General features: G+C 35.5%; 1 protein-coding gene across 1 annotated transcript in view; it reads left to right on the top strand.

Annotated features, from left to right (window-relative positions):
• RFX6 (regulatory factor X6) overlaps nt 1-13,646 on the top strand; it is a 52,950-nt gene extending 39,304 nt beyond the window's left edge. Inside the window, exons 11-19 of the mRNA XM_090280619.1 lie at nt 1,102-1,261; nt 2,759-2,903; nt 4,221-4,330; nt 5,952-6,069; nt 7,549-7,671; nt 8,269-8,475; nt 9,547-10,059; nt 10,923-11,135; nt 13,474-13,646. Coding sequence (XP_090136745.1) covers nt 1,102-1,261; nt 2,759-2,903; nt 4,221-4,330; nt 5,952-6,069; nt 7,549-7,671; nt 8,269-8,475; nt 9,547-10,059; nt 10,923-11,135; nt 13,474-13,646 — 1,762 coding nt within the window. The remainder of the gene's footprint in view (nt 1-1,101; nt 1,262-2,758; nt 2,904-4,220; nt 4,331-5,951; nt 6,070-7,548; nt 7,672-8,268; nt 8,476-9,546; nt 10,060-10,922; nt 11,136-13,473) is intronic.
• Nucleotides 13,647-18,091: the final 4,445 nt, after the last annotated feature.

The following is an 18,091-nucleotide window of genomic DNA, read 5'->3' on the forward strand; positions in this document are numbered from 1 at the left end:
CTCTTAATGTCTTAGTTGTTATCTCCAGACTGTTTTCTAGGAATAACTGTAAAGATGTACATTTTATAAAGTGAAACCATAGTATACATACTATGGAAGTATACTGTGAAAATATTTTTATATCAACAATATAGATCAACATTATCTCTTTAAATGGTTTCATAGGTTTCTAGCATTTGAAAAACACTATACTGAACTAATTTCTTATTAATTGGAACTTTTTGAAAATAATTCCAAGTAGCTAGTATGATCCTAAATTCACAAACAAGAAACCCAGGAGCAGAAAGAAGTTAGTTTATTTGTTTATTATTTTATATTTATTTAATTTATTTGCTTATTTATTTAGAGTCAGCTTATCAGTAAGAAGCAGAGTCTATATTTTAATCAAAATTTAACTCCAAGCTACCTATTCTTTTTTTTGTACCACTTCTCTGTCCTCAACTTGTGCACCACCCCAAATATATTTAAATCTGTTTTATTGATGTATAAAAGGTATATAATTAACTGATTTTTAAATTTTTTATATGTTCTCATAGTATAAACAAAACCAAGATTTGCAATTTAAAAATAACTTCTTCTAATCAACAAATTTTTGATAATTTGTCCCATAGTTATATTTGGAATATAAGAATATATAACTAGAAATTAATATTAAGTACCTGAAAGTATGTTATGGCCTTATTGTGATGGACTCTCAAGAGGCTAAGATATTCAAAATCAAGGGCACACTCACACTTTCCCAGAAATATTTTATAGAAAATGATTGAATCACGAGTTAATATTGATAATAATTATTTATTGAACACTGTGCATGGTAGACTTTAACCTAAGCACTTCTCATTAATTATTTCATATAATCCTCATAATAATCTCATAACATGGATACTCTTCTTATTCCCATTTAACAGACAAGGAAATTGGAGCTTGAGGAGATTGAGTATATTGAGCAGATGATTAGTGACAGACCTAGGCTGACTTCAAAAGTCATGTACTTGGAATCATGCTATAAGTGTATACTTCCATTAAACTATATTTATTTAATGCATTTTGAACAACTTAGCATTTAACACATTGTGTGTTTTTTTTTTTTTTTTTTGGTAGCTTATTAGCAGACATAAGAAATTTTGCTAAAAATTGGGAACAGTGGGTTGTTTCATCCTTGGAAAACCTGCCAGAAGCTCTGACTGACAAGAAAATACCTATTGTGAGGAGATTTGTATCTTCTCTGAAACGACAAACATCTTTCTTACATCTTGCTCAGGTATGTTAGCAAGCCGAGTGTATCTGAGTCACCAACTCAAAAACGAACCCTCTGATAGCAAAGACTGAGGAAATTCCAGAGAATGGAGGCAAAGTAGACAACAATTAAATGCATTGTGAGATCCTAGTGGAAAGGACATTAGTGGAAAAACTGATGAAATTAGAATTATTTTTGTAGCTTAGTGAATACTATCATACCGAGGTTAATTTTCTGATTTGGGTAATATACAATGGTTATATGAGATGATAATATTAGGAGAAGCTAGATAGAGAGTATATGGAAATACAGTTGGGTCTTTTTGTATCTGTGGGTTCATCAACAGTGGATCCTGGCGACAGCTGTACTCTGTGGTACAAACTTGGCAATTTTGTTGTAAATTTAAAATTACTTCAAAATAAAAGTGAAAACACAATTCTGAATGCAATGTAAAATGTGAAACTTTTATTTGCCACATGAATCCAATTAATAAAAAGTTTGAAAGAAATGAGCCCATGTGATACTTAATGTTGTGAAACTCGCAAAACCAGCACATTTTAAAACTACCTTCTAATTTGGCGCTCTTAAATAGAGAAGAAAAAAGTGATATTTATTTATTTATTTATTGATTGATTGATTGATTGTGGTATAATTCTTTTTTCTCTTTTTATATAATTTACTGGGATGACACTGGTTAACAAAATTATGTAAGTTTCAGGTGCACAATCCCAAACCACATCATCTGTACACTGTATAATGTTCACCACCCCAAGTCTAATCTCTGTCCACCATCATTTATCCCCCCATAGCCTCCTCCACCTTCCCCCATCCCTACTCTTCCTGACAATCACTGCACTGTTGTCTGTGTCCATGAGATTTTTCTCTTTCTTTTTTGCTCAATCCCTCCATCCCACCCTTAAATTAGACATGTTTGCATATTGTGTAGTATACTTTCCCTCTCCTCAAATTATCATTTGTTTTACAGAGGTTTCTAGCTCCCTAAATTTTGAAACACTAGCTTGGAATAATTCCAGATAAGAAACATAATATTATAAAATGCTTGTTTTATGACCATGAATTAAAAAGTTCATTTTCTAAGTCCCAAATAGTTATAGTTTTTAAACCTTTAACAGAGATGATCATGAGTTTCAGTTATTACCTTTTAGTTTCAAAATAAGAAATCATTGCCTTGATTGGAATAGCTCAGTTGGTTGGGTGTCATCTCACAAAGCAAAAGATTGCTTGTTCGATTTCCAGTCAGGACACATGCTTGGGTTGAGGGTTTGGTTCCTGGTTGGGGTGTGTACCAGAGGCAGTCGATATTTCTCACATAATGTTTCTCTTTCTTTCTTTCTCTCTCCCTCTTCCTCTCTCTAAAATAAATAAATAAAAATCTTAAAAAATAAAATAAGAAAACATTTATGACTTTTCCCTGAAAGAAATATTCTAGAAGCTAAAAATTTCTTTTAGATAGATTATCAATGATATAGATTAGTGTTTTAAAAAACTTTTTCTATACAGATTGCCAGACCAGCTCTCTTTGACCAGCATGTCGTGAATTCTATGATATCGGATATTGAAAAGGTTGACTTGAATAGTATTGGATCTCAGGCCCTTCTCACCATTTCGGGCAGCACAGATACTGAATCTGATATCTACACTGAACGTAAGTCTTCCCTCTCAGTTTGAGCAGGGTTTCCCAGCTTCAGCACTATTGACATCTTGGATCAGATAACTCTTTATTGGGGGGGGGTGTCCTGTGCATTATGGGATGTGTAGCAGCATCCCTGACATCTACCCACTAGATGCCATTAACAATTTCCCTCCAGTTGTGACAACCCACTAATGTCGCCATACATTACCACATGTTCTCCCTTTGGGCTACAAAGATCCTATCTGTTTGAGAAACCTGGTTTATAGAAACACTAAAAAATTTCAAAAAGAGTTCTCTATTTAAAAACATCTATATTTACTCATTGTGGAAAACCTGGAAAATTTAGAAAATACTAAGAGGAAAAGAAGTCATCCATAACCTTGTTGCCTAGGCATTACCAAAATAGAAATAATTTTAATCAAATGACCTTGAGTTTTGTTAATTTTCTTCCAGTTCTACATTATAACCATAGACATTTCCATGTGTTTAACACTCTTGGCATCATAGCATGTATGATGCATGTCAGAATGATATCTCTGCACAATACTGTTTTTCAAAGCAGAAAATCCCTGATCAGGGTTGGACCCGCAGAGAGCTTACCATACCCATGTGTGTAACTAGGCAGCCAAGCTCAGTTTCCAAGGGATGACAATCCACTATTTCTCTCTTCCTTTCTCTCTGAAAGGACAAAAACACCCCGCTTTGTATAGGCTACAGAACCAAGAATGAATTGCTCTCTGGGGATGGTCCAATCTCAGCCTTGCTTTCTGTTTCTTAGCATAAAATTATATTACCCTTTGAAACTCAGTAAACCTTGAACTCTTTACTAAAATGATCATCTTAAATGGGCCCTTTATTTTTTACATGACACAAGATTATTCATGTAAGTGGCTCAATTCTTCAGTGTAGAATTTAAATTTTGCTAAGGATAAAGAATATTTCATAAAGCAAGAAATCAGTAACCTTATTTCATCCTTTAGCTGTCAGCTAAGTCATTCCACTTAATGAAAGCATTGGATTCAAAATGAGTAATTAATTATATTGACAACTTACCTTTCCCTAGTGTAAGCATACTTATGTAATATCAAAACCTATATTTCAATATATACCAAGATACACTTATGATTCAAATTTTAAAGAGTAAAGTACCAAGAACTTTTTTTGTTACTGTTTTCAGGATATGAAATGAATTTCTTTAACATACCTAACTCAATCTACCTCTCTTTCCTTTGTATTATGTAATATTATTAATGATTCCTAGTTTTAGGTTTCTCTTGGGTTCAAAATAGAGTGCAATATTCTGCTTTCTTTTTCTTTCATACATGGTAGATGACTCTATCACAGTGTTCCAAGAACTGAAAGATCTCCTTAAGAAGAATGCCACTGTGGAGGCTTTTATTGAATGGTTGGATACTGTGGTAGAGCAGAGAGTTATTAAGGTACTTTTCAATGATAGAGTCATTACATTTCTTTGTTAATAATAAATGACAAACTGGTGGTAATTTCTTACTCTTACTGCTGGGGGTGGGGTGACAAGCTGTGTGTAAAAATGTTTTGAAGAATTTTGAAACCCTACCAATAAGGCAGCCCAAATACCAAAATTAAGAATATGCCAGATTTGAGAGCATGGACACAGATTCAATTCTGTTTATCCTTTATTGTCAAAGGACTACAAGACAGACACTGCAGTGGTCCATCCCCTCTTATCTGCAGTTTCACTTTTCATGGTTTCAGTTACTTCCAGTCAACAGTGTCCTGAAAATATTGAGTGGAAAATTCCAGAAGTAAACAATTCACAAGTTTTAAATTTTGCACTGAGTAGCATGAAGAAATCGCTCACCCTCCTACTCCATGCTGACTAGATGCGACTTCCCATTGTCCAACAAATCCATGTTGTACATGCTCCCTGACTGTAGTCACTCAGTAGCTGACTGGGTTATCAGACTGACTGTTGGTATCACAGAGGTTGTGTTCAAGCCACCCTTATTTTACTTAATAATGGCCCCAAAGTGCAAGGGTAGTGATGCTGGCAATTCGGATATGCCAAAGAGAAGCTGTAAAGTGCTTCCTTTAAGTGAAAAACAAGATTTTTTGAGAGAGAAAGAGAGAGGAATAGGAGAGAGAAAGAGAGCCCACATTCACATAACTTATTATATTTATTGTTATAATTGTTCTATTTTATTATTGTTATTAATCTTTTACTGTGTTTAATTTATATATTAAAATTTCTCATAGGCATATATGTATAGGAAAAAATCATAGTATATATAGGGTTTGGTACTATCTTTAGTTTCAAGCATCCACCGTGGACCTTTGAATGTATTCCCCTTAAATAAGTGGGGACTACTGTATACATTCCCTATCAGTCAATAGAGCGACAGCTGAATAACATCAGTAGTGAAAGATAAACTTGGAAAATGGAAAGATTCTAGCCCTTTTATCAAAGGCAAGTTTCCATGAATGTTGGCAGAAAATATGGTTTTAAGTATTTACATTTTTTTTATTCAAAGAGCTCAGTATTTTGTGTTTCCTATGTGGTTTCTTCAACTCTTTCAGTTAACCTTCAAGTCATCCATCATGAAACAAGACAATAAGAACAAATATATCCATCACTAGTTGGTGTTAGTCATTCCATATCAAGGAAACTAGTTATAGCGCAGGGACTTTTTTTTCTCCTGGAAGGAAAATAGATTATCATTCAGGACAAGGGAGTCAGTTAATCATTCACAGAAATATATAACCCTTCCTTCACACTTCACCTTCTGTTTTGTCAAAATAAAATTAAGTGATAAAATATTTTGTAAATTATTTCATTTTATTGTTTAATTCTATTAGGCAACAAAACCATGCCGAATAAAGATCCATTAACCTTAAAAAATGACAGCAAAGACAGACTAAAATCAAAATCGTGGACAGATCATTTTCTTTGGTGAAACTAATGGTGCTCCCTGCCATCTGTTCAGTTGTTAGACAGGTTACCTACCTCTTGGTCTTATGTAGGATGCATGTAGTACTGAGATGACAGATTTTATAGTTCCATTTTCTTATTTTACTTTTTAGACCAGCAAACAAAATGGAAAATCATTAAAGAAGAGGGCTCAAGACTTTCTGCTGAAGTGGAGCTTTTTTGGTGCTCGAGTAATGCATAATCTCACCTTGAACAATGCGTCCAGTTTTGGTATCCTATGTGCTTTGTGAAACTCTTCTTAAATGAATCACATCATTTGTCCCCCAGTCACATTTCCCATCAATTTTAAACATGTGATATTGTTACTTTGCAAACCGTATCTGAATAATGAGTAGTTAAGATCCTGGGTTTTAGAGTCAGATCACATGCAGAGTTCAGTCCTAACGCCTCTCTCTGGCTTAGGCTCTACCCAGGCTTTCTCTCATCATAGAAGAAGAATATTACTTTCACTGAGTTGTGTGGGCACCTAAGTGATTATATATGTGTATGTGTAATACATGTATATCTTAGCATTTGGAAAACTGGTAAACACTTAATAAATAATAGCTATTATCATTACATTCCATCGGTGCTTGGATAACTGCTTTTTATTAAACAAGCAAATAAACAATTACAATACATTATTTTCCAAAGGCACTACTCATTGCGATATGATAAAATTTTGCATTTTTGGGGGGACCCCACATAGCTGCATTTCAGGAGTTAAAGAACAGCTTAGAAGATATGCTCTCATATTTCTGAACCATCTTTCCTGCTCTGTGACTTATGAATCAGATTGAGTCAAGTAGCTTTTACAAAATTAAATACCTTCTTTTTCTTAGAAAAGGTTTTCTGGGATTCTTAGTTTATTGTTATAAAGCTATGCTATGGACAGTATTTCTGCATTTAGTAGTTGTATTTTGAGAAATAGCCACATTATAAAATAGGTTATGATTAACTAAGTTGTTTTTATTTAATTTTCAATGAAATTAAATAAAATCAGTTATCTTGTATTGAAAGATGAACAAAATGTATTGAGTCTATTATTTGAATTCTCCTGCTTTCATTTAAGGTTTCTTAAAATATACAACATTGAAGCCTGACTTTTTTTTTTTTTTATGAAAAAAGACTTCTGTTGAAAAATATGTTGCATAGTTAAAAGAAGGTTAAATAAGGTTTTCCAGAACAGCTTTTACATGAAATTACTCTTTTTGTTTTTGTTTTCAAATCAAAGAGCATTTTGTTTCTGGCTATAAAGACATCTTCTTACTTGATACTTTTTCCAGACCATGTTGGCCATTGTCTAATTATTTAGTACAAAGTAAACAGAAATAGAGTAGAATAGAGCTTATTCTCCTCAGGTTGAAGCTTATCACACTCCAGTGTGTGCCCTCTTAAAGCATAAAGCATGTCTCACTTTCATCCGTATTTTCCTTTGATGTAATTAGTCGCCAAAGAGCTGGCAAGACAGTACACACAGTGAGTTGGGCAGGCAGTACACACAAAGATTAGAGACCTAGGTTAAGCATGTTGGTCTTAGCAGGTCATTTAAAGTCCAACAAGTATTTGTTTATTTCAGTTGCTCCTTGTAAAGTATTGCGAGATGGTCACCAAGATAACTTGACTTTTCCCTCTTTCTCTTCCCTTCCCTTCCCTCCCCCCTTATTTCATCTCACAATGCCTTCTACCCATTCCCCATCCATAAACAAGGTTCTTTCCATTTGATCCGAATGCTTCTTGATGAATACATTCTCCTGGCCATGGAGACCCAGTTCAATAATGACAAAGAACAGGAGTTGCAGAATTTATTGGACAAGTATATGAAAAATTCAGGTAATATAATATTTCCAGTATTTCTTTGCTTAAACCTAAGTTCAAGGATTTGTAAGCACACCCGTTAAGTGGGTTTATAACAGTCTCAGAGTTTACCCCAAATGTGTCACTGCTAGCATGGTATACTAACACTAATAGAGCACTAGTTTTTCTTTTCTATCTATAGACTACTCTTTTCTATAGAGTATTCAAAGTATTTACCTGGAACTTCTGAAAGATACAAAATAAGTGTTCTTAACTTTTGGGAATTTAGGTAAAATTGAAGAGGTGACTATAACCCCCCAAATAACTGTAATTCAAGATAACACAGATAGTATACCACATTATAAATGGTATAGAAATAAGTTCTCTAGTAGTTTAGAGAAGGAAGGGGACACATCTCCTTGGGATGTGAAGACTTGCGTTTTGAAGACTGTTCATGCCTGCACCACAGCCAAAAGCAAAGATCTGCTAGCCTGTTTGCCATGGAAATAATTTCTCGTGAGTTTCCAGATTTCTGATACAACCCTAACATATTTTCAGTTTCTTTTCCTTGGACTTCTCTGCTAGAAATATGGGAATGATGTTAACTTTCCCATTAAAAAAAAATCCTTCCAGATGCAAGTAAAGCTGCCTTCACTGCTTCTCCAAGTTCATGCTTTCTGGCAAACCGCAATAAGGCGAGCACTGTTTCCAGTGACACTGTGAAGAATGAAAGCCATGTGGAAACACCCTATCTTCCTCTGTCATCCAGTCAGCCCAGAGGCTTACTCTCTGCCCTGCACCCATTCCCTGCTGGGAATGCAGACACTATGCCACTCACAGGTATGCTGAGAAACAACTAAGAAAACCAATTAGGCGTCACTACATATCACAGGAACCACCTTCGTTGTTTTCTTGAAATTGATTACCACTAGGCATTCCAAGAATAAAAAAGGGTTACCTTAACTGACTTATGATAACAGTTTATAAAATGTTTATGATTTTCAGCATTTGTTATTCAAATTTTAGCAATATCATTGTTAACAGAGGTATCATATTTTGGCACAGTCTCTTAGTTATACCAGAAGTAAAAATAATTAGTTACCTTCCTCTGGTGGAAGAAAAATTAGATTATGTGTACATAAAATGCAAGAAGGCTATTTATTTTTGGTTTTGAGGAGACTTATTTCTCCTCCATTAAAAAGTGGATTCAGCCATTTTAGCATAACCATTATAATTTTCCTCTTTGGTCTGGGGTCCCCTTTGTGTCAATCTGAACATTTAGTGGCTTGAACTAGCTACTAGATAATTTCTTCAGTCTGCTTATTGCTTTATGTCTTTTAAAAATCCTTTAACATACATTACTTCATTGGATACACATAATTTTAAACCCAGAAGAGCCTTGTAGTTCAAGGGTTTAATTCCACCAATGGGAAATTAGAAACTCAGGGAATTGACGGCATTCATAACTCATGGCTCATCAGTGGTGTTTGTGTGATGTTTTGAATTGATTGCTTTAAAGCCATGGTCATTCTGACTTTATTGCCCTTTGTTTATACCTTAAAAGTCAAACCAGGTAACATTCAGCTTGTTTTTTTGATTATAGAGAAATGAGAACAGCAGACCCATTTGCCCTTCACAAGCTTGAACTCTAACCATGGAGACATGGAGACATGAAGTCGTCTTAGACTTTCTTCCATGGTCACTAACTCTAAGAGTCTCCACTGCACATGTATTGTGATGATGTTTTCTAAACTTAACTGTTTGCTATTCCCCAGTTCTGTAGTTTTTGGAGAATAGGAATGAATCAAGTTAGAAAAATGTATAATAGTAAATATTTGGACTAATTTTTAAAGCAGTGCTCATCTATTTCAATATGCCATTAGTGAATGCTCTGTTAAATGTTTTCCCCAGGTCAAATGGAGCTTTCCCAGAGTGCTGGTCATCTGATGACACCACCCATTTCTCCAGCCATGGCGAGTCGGGGAAGTGTCATTAACCAGGGTCCCATGGCAGGGAGACCCCCAAGTGTGGGTCCAGTACTGTCAGCCCCACCACACTGCTCAACATACCCAGAGCCCATTTATCCTACTCTTCCTCAAGCCAACCATGACTTTTATGGGACCAACTCTAACTATCAGACTATGTTTAGGGCACAACCTCATGCCCCATCAGGACTCTATCCTCATCGTCATGAGCATGGTCGAGCTGTGGCCTGGAGTGAACAGCAGCTTTCTAGAGACTTCTTCAGTGGCAGCTGTGCTGGATCTCCATATAACTCTCGGCCACCTTCCAGCTTTGGACCATCCCCACATAGTCAAGATGCACACAGTATGCAGTTTTTAAATACTGCAAGCTTCAATTTCCTGAGCAATGCAGGCGCTGCTAGCTGTCAAGAAGCAACATTGCCTCCTAATTCACCTAATGGTATGAAAATTTTGAAAGAATTTTTCTTGCCTTTGAGTCGGCGATAAAGCGAATCAGACATAGAGTTCTGCCTCTGCTGAGTAGTGTGTCAGCCCATGTAAACCTTCTAAGATCATGGAATCTTGGACATTTGGGGCTCATTTCTGCTGCGTACAAACATATCCCTAATTCTTTGGCTTTATTAAAGTCCTTTTACATGCCACATGTGATGAAAAAATATTATGTCAAACCATACATTTGAGAACAACCTTAACAGCACCAAAGAAAAATGTTCTGTCCTTTGAAAATATTTTTAGTGAATAATTTTTTCCAGAGACTTAGGAACAGATCTTAAAGATTAGAACCAAAACTCTGCCCCCTGTTAAGCTGATAAAACACTGGAAATTAAGGGGTTATAAATATCTGTGGACTTTTTCAGCCACCAGATTAGGCTCTATGTATAGGCTGCTCTGATGATTCTCTCCTAAGTGTAGGTCAGTACTTCTTTCAGAACCATGAATCTATAAATAAAATTGGTATTTGATAAGTAGGGTAATCTTTGTGAGAGGCTAATAGTGCTTTTTTTCACTCATAGGAAGATGTTGTTAATTTAGATAAGGGAAATTAAATTAGAAAGTTGTCTTATATCTCAAAATTAATAACAGGATAACTTATGTATGTTTTTTAAAAATAAAAAAAAAAAAACAACATAGTGAACCATTCCATATATAAGTAGAAATCCAACTCTATAGTAAATGTCGATGTGAATGTAATATTTACAGTAGGATATCTTTAGGCTCTACCCTATCATCTTGTCCTTTTTACCTTCCTGAAATATTCTTTGCAAAAAGTTAACAGTCTATTCTCAACATTTTCTGTTGTAGGATACTATGGAAGCAATGTAAACTACCCAGAGTCTCATAGACTTGGATCGATGGTGAACCAACATGTTTCTGTCATCAGCAGTGTTCGCTCACTGCCTCCCTACAGTGACATCCATGATCCACTTAACATTTTAGATGACAGTAGTAGAAAGCAGACCAGCTCATTTTATGCAGACACGTCACCTTCAGTTGCATGTCGAACTCCAGTAGTAGGTAAATTATTTTAGTAGTTCTTGAAAACATTTTTAAAAGTTCTTATCCTCAGGTTTGCAGTATTATTTTGGAGGGTAACTATTGAGGTGGACTGGGCCCTCATGTACCTACTACAGTTGATTTATCACTTTGGCTATCTGTTATACTTTTGTATCAGAAAGTAACAGTTTACCATTTTTCAATATGTATATCACTACTGCTAAAATCTACTCCTAGATTTTCTTGTTTTTCCAAAAAGAATAGCTGGCATCTCTTATGTATGTGAAAATCAATATAACCTGTCAACAGTAGTCTAAAAGACTGGGTTTTACGAGAGCAGTAATGATATCTTTTTCTCACTCTTTTGTTCATGGATGGACCCAGGGGCAGAGCTGAAGTACTTTAAAACCATTCCAAGTTTAAAAATTTGGTGACTGTCATTGTCTCAACTGTATGTAAAATGTGATTAAGTCCCTCTATAAAAAATGTTGCCATTTTTTATTGTTCTATAACATACAGTTTAAGTAAAAATGAGCAAAACAGTGCATTTGCCATGAAGTTCCATAGCATCTTCTTCCACCCAGGTTGCTACACTAAAGAAAATCCTGAAACTTGAATTAGATGCATCACTGGCACCCAGCAAAGTGTCTGCCATATAGAAACTCAAGAAATCAGAGTTAAAAAGGAAAAGAGCATACATAGGAATTTACTAAAATTACTAATAAGGTATCACAGGACAAGTCTATATCCATATGAGTATCAAGGCAGAGTGTTAATGTTTATATGAGATGGCTGAAACCTTCCAATGGAATTGATTTCAGACTAGTTTAAGTAAAGGGCATTAGGACCCAACCAGAGCATAAGGGAAAATGAGATAAATTCTCTCTCTCCTCACTCAGTGTGCTTTTCTAATAATTCAATAGGAAGTACTTCTTCCCTTCCTGTGACCAGCACAGATGCTCCCTGAACGGAGTCTGGTAGCTCATCTCATGCTATCTGCAGATGGTCATTGCTTCTAGGTTACTCTAATGAAGCAGAAAATTCCACTTCAGGAAGTTTCCTCACTGTTAGACTAAAATGTACCGTGTTGCTATTGTTACTATTAGTTCTGTTTACTTGTAGAGATAGTGGAAGCTTTGACAGAAAATAGCTTAGGTGTCAGATGGATTCTAAGCTTTAATTGTCAAGTAAATTGCATATAGGGCTTCCAGGTGAGAAGAGGGAATGGAATTAGAGGGTAAGTTGTTCAAGGGGAGAGAGTACCCACCTTATGTCTCCTGAATTATAAATCCTGATTTGGGGGGATAGAGAATATGGTAGTTAGAACAATAAGAAAAACAATAATGCAACATAAATGCAAGAAATATAGTGTTAGTGAGTCAATTATTATGGTTTTGAGAACCTATTATGTGCCAAACTTCATTCTAGGTGTGGGAATATAGTAGTGATCAGCCCAGAGTTCCTGCCTGTAAGAAGTTTACATCTCAGTAAGGGGAGATAAAGCAATGAATATACAAACAAATACATTGAAAAGAAAATTTCAGGTACTCTGAAGTCAATTAAATACAATAAAAAGACAGATAACCATGGAGGAACTGCTTCTAGGTAAGGTATTTAGAAAAGGAAACCTGAGGTGGAAACATTGGGATTGAAAGCTGAATAATAAGGGGGTAAATGACATGAAGATCTGATGGAGTTCTAGGAAGAAGAAAGAGCAGGTGCATAGTCTCTGAAATGGGAATGAGATTGGAAAGTTCAATGTGAAGAAAGAAGGTCAGTGTGTTTTGAGCATGGTGAATGAATAAGAGAGTAGAATAAATCAGAAAGTGGATAGGTTCACACAGGGTGTTATGAACCAGGGCAAGGAGCCTGGATTTGTTGTAAAATAATGTGAAGTCATTGTAACATTCGAGAAGAGGGACAATCTGATGTACACTTCAGCAAGATTATCCTGGCTCTCTCTTCAGGGTGAGAAAGTGGGGCAAAGGTGAGGGTCACAAGACTAATAAGGAGGTTGCTGTATTGGTCCAGGTAAGAAGAAGATAGTGCTTTGAACTACAATTGTGGAGGTGCAGATGGAGAGAACAGGTGTATTGGGTAAATCTTTTGGAGGTAGAGTTATGTGAATTTAAGTTTAGCATTGAGTTTTCATTGTGAACTGTATAGAAGAAATAAATTATGGAAGACTAGCAAGGGAAAAGGTGGAAGAAGAGGATGGCTTTGAGAAACCATACACACTCAAATTTAGTACAGATATGTGTGCTAATTGCAAAAATAAACACAGAGGCCTAAAGTGAGTGGCGCTTGCAGAGGAAAGAAAATATCAGTTTTCAATTGTGTATTATATTTTTCCTTACAGCACCCAGCTTGCAAACGCCAATTCCTTCCTCCTCATCCCAGTGTATGTATGGAACCTCCAATCAGTATCCAGCTCAAGAAACCCTGGACTCCCATGGAGCTAATGGGAGAGACATGGTGTCCTCTTTACCACCCATCAACACTGTGTTCATGGGAGCAGCTGGAGGCACTTAAATCAACAGTGTTGGGTGGGGGTTAAGCTCTAAAACTCAGTACTGCTAAATATTATTTACACAGACTCCCATCAGAGTAAAAATAATGAAATATGCAGTATCAGGACATTTTTTTTTCAAGTCACTGGGACAAAACGATGGACAACTCCCTACAGTGAATGGAGATACTTGCAGAATTGACCTTGCACACAAATTGTTTAAAATGTGATCTCATTATTAATCACAGTTTCAAATATTATCAAGTGGAACCAGTGGAGCTTTGATGACACAAACATTTCAACTATGAAGATTTAATATTTCACTTCCTAATTTATTGAAAATCTGTGTGCTGTTGTTTCATCTTCAGTTTTTAAAAAAAGAGAGAATTTTATTTAATGCCTTTAAAATACCTTTAATTTATTAGGATCTCAGATTCATTGTTTACTATCCCTTATTTGACAAAAAGTCAAATGTGTATTTTCTACCTCCTATGGAAATGTTTACAAGGTCAAGACTTAATTCAACTCAGCCTAGACCAAAGTTGTTTGACTTTCAATTCCTGTGCATTAGTGTGATGATTTCTGTTACATAGCAGTATTCCAATTCTATGTAACTGAAAGGAGATTACAAATGCTTTCTCTCTTTATTTAAAAAAAAGATGAGAAATAAATGAAATAGAGCATGGAAATATGTTTAAAGGCGTGGTTGTTCTCAGGGCTGGGACTGTTTCTGAAGAATGCTGGGCAGATCTCCTTTGGATATCAAATTAAAGAGTAAAGTTGGTTGGTCAAAATGTCATAATTTAAGTACACTTGCATATCAAGTACATGCATATAAGTATAAAGAAATTGTGACTTGTAGACTATTTGACTTGTACACATTTGAAGCAGTCTTTAATGGAGTACTTTGCTTATAAACTGAGATTGTAGGAGTGTTCAGGGATCATCTGGAAGCAAAGACAAATCCAGAAGTGAAGGATTTATTATATATATAAATTAATACAATTTGATATACCACCTACCTGGCTATGTTTCTTTTTCATGTATCTTAGCTGAAAGGTCTATTGTAAAACTTACAGCCTATAGTGGGAAACTTCTATTAACTTTACAGGCTTCTCCTACAGTCATATGCCAGGCCTCATATTACTTTTGTTAAGGATTTGGTTATACTATAAGTCCTGGGTACATTATGAAAAGATCTGTAAGCCCCAAATACCATTATACACCATGATGTAATTTGGTAAAGAAACTGTCAGATTGTTTCCAGCAACTGATAAAGAATTACATGGGGCCTTGGAGTGTTGCTACCATTTGCTCAGTAGTGTGCTCAGTAGTATGTAGTTTATAAACCAATTGAGAAGAAAAATTTTGTAACAGTAACACATCATGACAAATAGCAAGCTAAAAATTCCACTTTGATATAATATTATAAAAGTACAAAGGAGCGTGAAATTAACAAGAACTTGGATTGAAGTAGAAAACAAAACAGCTTTAAGAAGTGTTTGGATGTAAGTCTTGAAAATTAAGAACTGAATTTTCATTGTATAGTAATTAAATATATATTCAGCATCTATTTTGTCAGACACTTTGGAAAATAAAAGATGAAAATACAAAGTTGAAAAGGGTACTATTCATACATTTAGTAAGTTTTGATGTGATAATGAAAGGGTGATGGGATAGGAAGTGCAAGCTCCCTGAAGACTTAAGTAGAAAAGCGATGTTGGGAAAGTGATGTTTAGCGAACATGGAGCAGCCATTGGAGGGAGGAGGTGGACTGGATAGGAGAGGACTTAGCCTGAGAAGGGCCACTTGGAAGGCTGTTCCTCTCCTCCAAAGCCCAGCAGGTAAGTGCAAAGACTACATGGAATCATAGTGAATGGGGAAGGGGAGAGAGAATGAAGCATGAGCAACATTTCAAAGAATATATTGAAGGATTGGTGACTGACTACATATGAGGAATAAAAAATGGAATACGTCAGCTGTGGCTCTAACATTTTCCTTAACCTTATTTGCAAAGCATTTCAGTGTAAATAGTTGATCCTGCATTGACATTCCCTATGTAGATGAGGGAAAATGATCTGGACCAGGGAGAAGTTGAGAAGATAGGTGAGTGGTGTCTCTGGGTTTCATGTGTGTTAGCTGGTAACAAGGAGCTAAATTTTGATAGTCAAGAAGACTAACTTGCGCTTTTTCCAAGGCAGTGAGACTTGAGTTTATCTCTATTAGACATATAACAGTGCTTTTTAATGCAGTCACTATTGGCTTTCATGCAGGACAATTCTTTGTTCCACAAGACTAGTCTGCATATCGCACAGGAATTAGTATCCCTGGCCCACAAACACTAAAAGCACTCCCACTGCCTCAGCCTTGTGAAGACCAAAATTATCTCCTCTATTTCCAAACACCCTTGGAGAGGCAGTCACACTCTTGTATGAATTAAAGGTAACAGCACCTTTAATTTTACTTGGAGCTTGAGACATTTTATACTTCTCTCCCTTTAGCTACACTCATCATTTAAGAATTGTTTCCTTAATAAATCTAAAGCTTGGATGCTCAAGGCATTTTCTTCTCTTCTTAGTATCCTTCAGGTTCATTTTTATGTAGTTAAAGGATCTTGCCTAGTTTTTTTTAAATGTTTTCTGTTTTTAAAAGTAAATAAACCTCTTCAAGCTAATGCTTAATTTTGTGAAATACAAAATTAAGGTTAGAAATAATGTTAGGTTCATAACTCAATTCTTAGGGTACTAGCTTTCAAATGTTATGATGGTTATTATAGATAAAAGAGAAAGAAAAGTGAATGTTTAATTAATTTGGGGATTCTTAATACAGTTCAGAGACCAATAACCTGTTTTGTAACAACTTGAAGGAAAAAACCTACATTGTTAACATAAAATCACAGATCAGAAGAGATCTGATTTATTTTACTCTCTTCAGTCAGTGTTACACTAAAAAAAGTTAAGGTTCTCGTGAGTTATATGTTCCCAGGTATTCTTTCAGGTTAGAACATTTTTATAAAAAGTTATTTAAGCTAAATTTTAATTACAGCTATGATGTAAAATATTTCTTTTTGTTTATGCTTTGGAGAGAAAGGTCCATGAAACTCTCAAAGTCCTGCATGTCATAGCCCATTTTGGAAATGGAAAGGAAAGTGGGATATATTTCATTACAATAATGTCTAAAGGGAGCAGGTACAAAGGCATATAGTGTTAGGACCAAGGCTGTGAATACTTTGCAACATAAGGGACAGATTTGTACAATGAAGAATAATCCCAGCTCAAAAGCTAATCACACTTACATTGGAGAAATGCAGGTAGACCAATAGGCTGAGAGATGATTGTCCCAAAACTTTGCTCAATAGTGGTACTCTGTAGTAAGTGGTATCTAACCCAGTCAGATAATCTTTTTAGGAATTATGACTGAGAAACACACACACACACACACAGCCTAGAGAAACAAGCAGGTGGAGGAGTAGGGTACAAAGAGAAAGAAAGAGAGCTAGAAAGAAGGAGAGTTGTGAGAGTAGTGCAGTAGGCAGCAATGGGTGGGCCGCTCTAATGGGACACTGGGACAAGAGGTTCCTAGATAAGATTTGTAGCTGTGCCATCCTGACCAGTGAGGGACAATGCCCAATTCTCTCTGCCCACTTGAATTAACCCTTGGTGTGCTTGATGAATAAGGTCTTCATTTAGCCACTCAGAGCATATTTGCTTTGACTATATTACCATGTCCCCGATAGCATGTATTTCCTCTTCTTCAGAAAAACTGGATAAACAATAAACAAGAGACTCATGGATTATGCTTTAGAACCACTGTCTTAACAAAAAGTAGAACAAAGAATATGTCAATTCTTGAAAGTCAGCCCAAGTACTACATTGCCAACCTCCCATACCAAACAAAAACAAAAACAAAAAAAAGAGAAAGAAAAAAGGAAGGAAGGAAGGAAGGAAAGAAGGACAGAAGGAAGGGAGGGAGGGTTGGAGGGAAGAAGAAAGAAAGGAAGAAAACCTTTAGAGATAAACAAATTCTGAAACCTAAGTCCAGAGTTCCAACTTTTCAAAAAGTCAGGAGAATGATACTTCCAAAATCCCTGTAAAGAAATAGTTCAGGCATTCAGATTTCAATACAACAAGGAGTAAAATTGGTCTTACAAGTCTTAAAATAATTGCTGTGAGCTCTTATGAGGTCTGGGACAGTAAACTGTTCACACTGTATTGTGAAGGTAGATTTACAATCCTAGGTTAGTTATAGAAATTTAAACAAAAACGTTCCAGAAAGGCAAACAATAGTGGTTATGGCATATAGGACATTTTGTGCCTTGGGAAAGATAAGAAATGATAAATTTATATAAAAGATTATTGTACTATCTCATTCAATTATTGAAATCTAAATTAAATCCTTGAGTTTGTAAATGGCAGAGAAAACAGCCTCTCTGTTACAAAAGCACACTGATAAATGAAAAGAAAATAAA

This window comes from Furipterus horrens, unplaced genomic scaffold (assembly GCF_987537825.1).
Source record: "Furipterus horrens unplaced genomic scaffold, mFurHor1.1.pri manual_scaffold_6, whole genome shotgun sequence".
NCBI lineage: Eukaryota > Metazoa > Chordata > Mammalia > Chiroptera > Furipteridae > Furipterus > Furipterus horrens.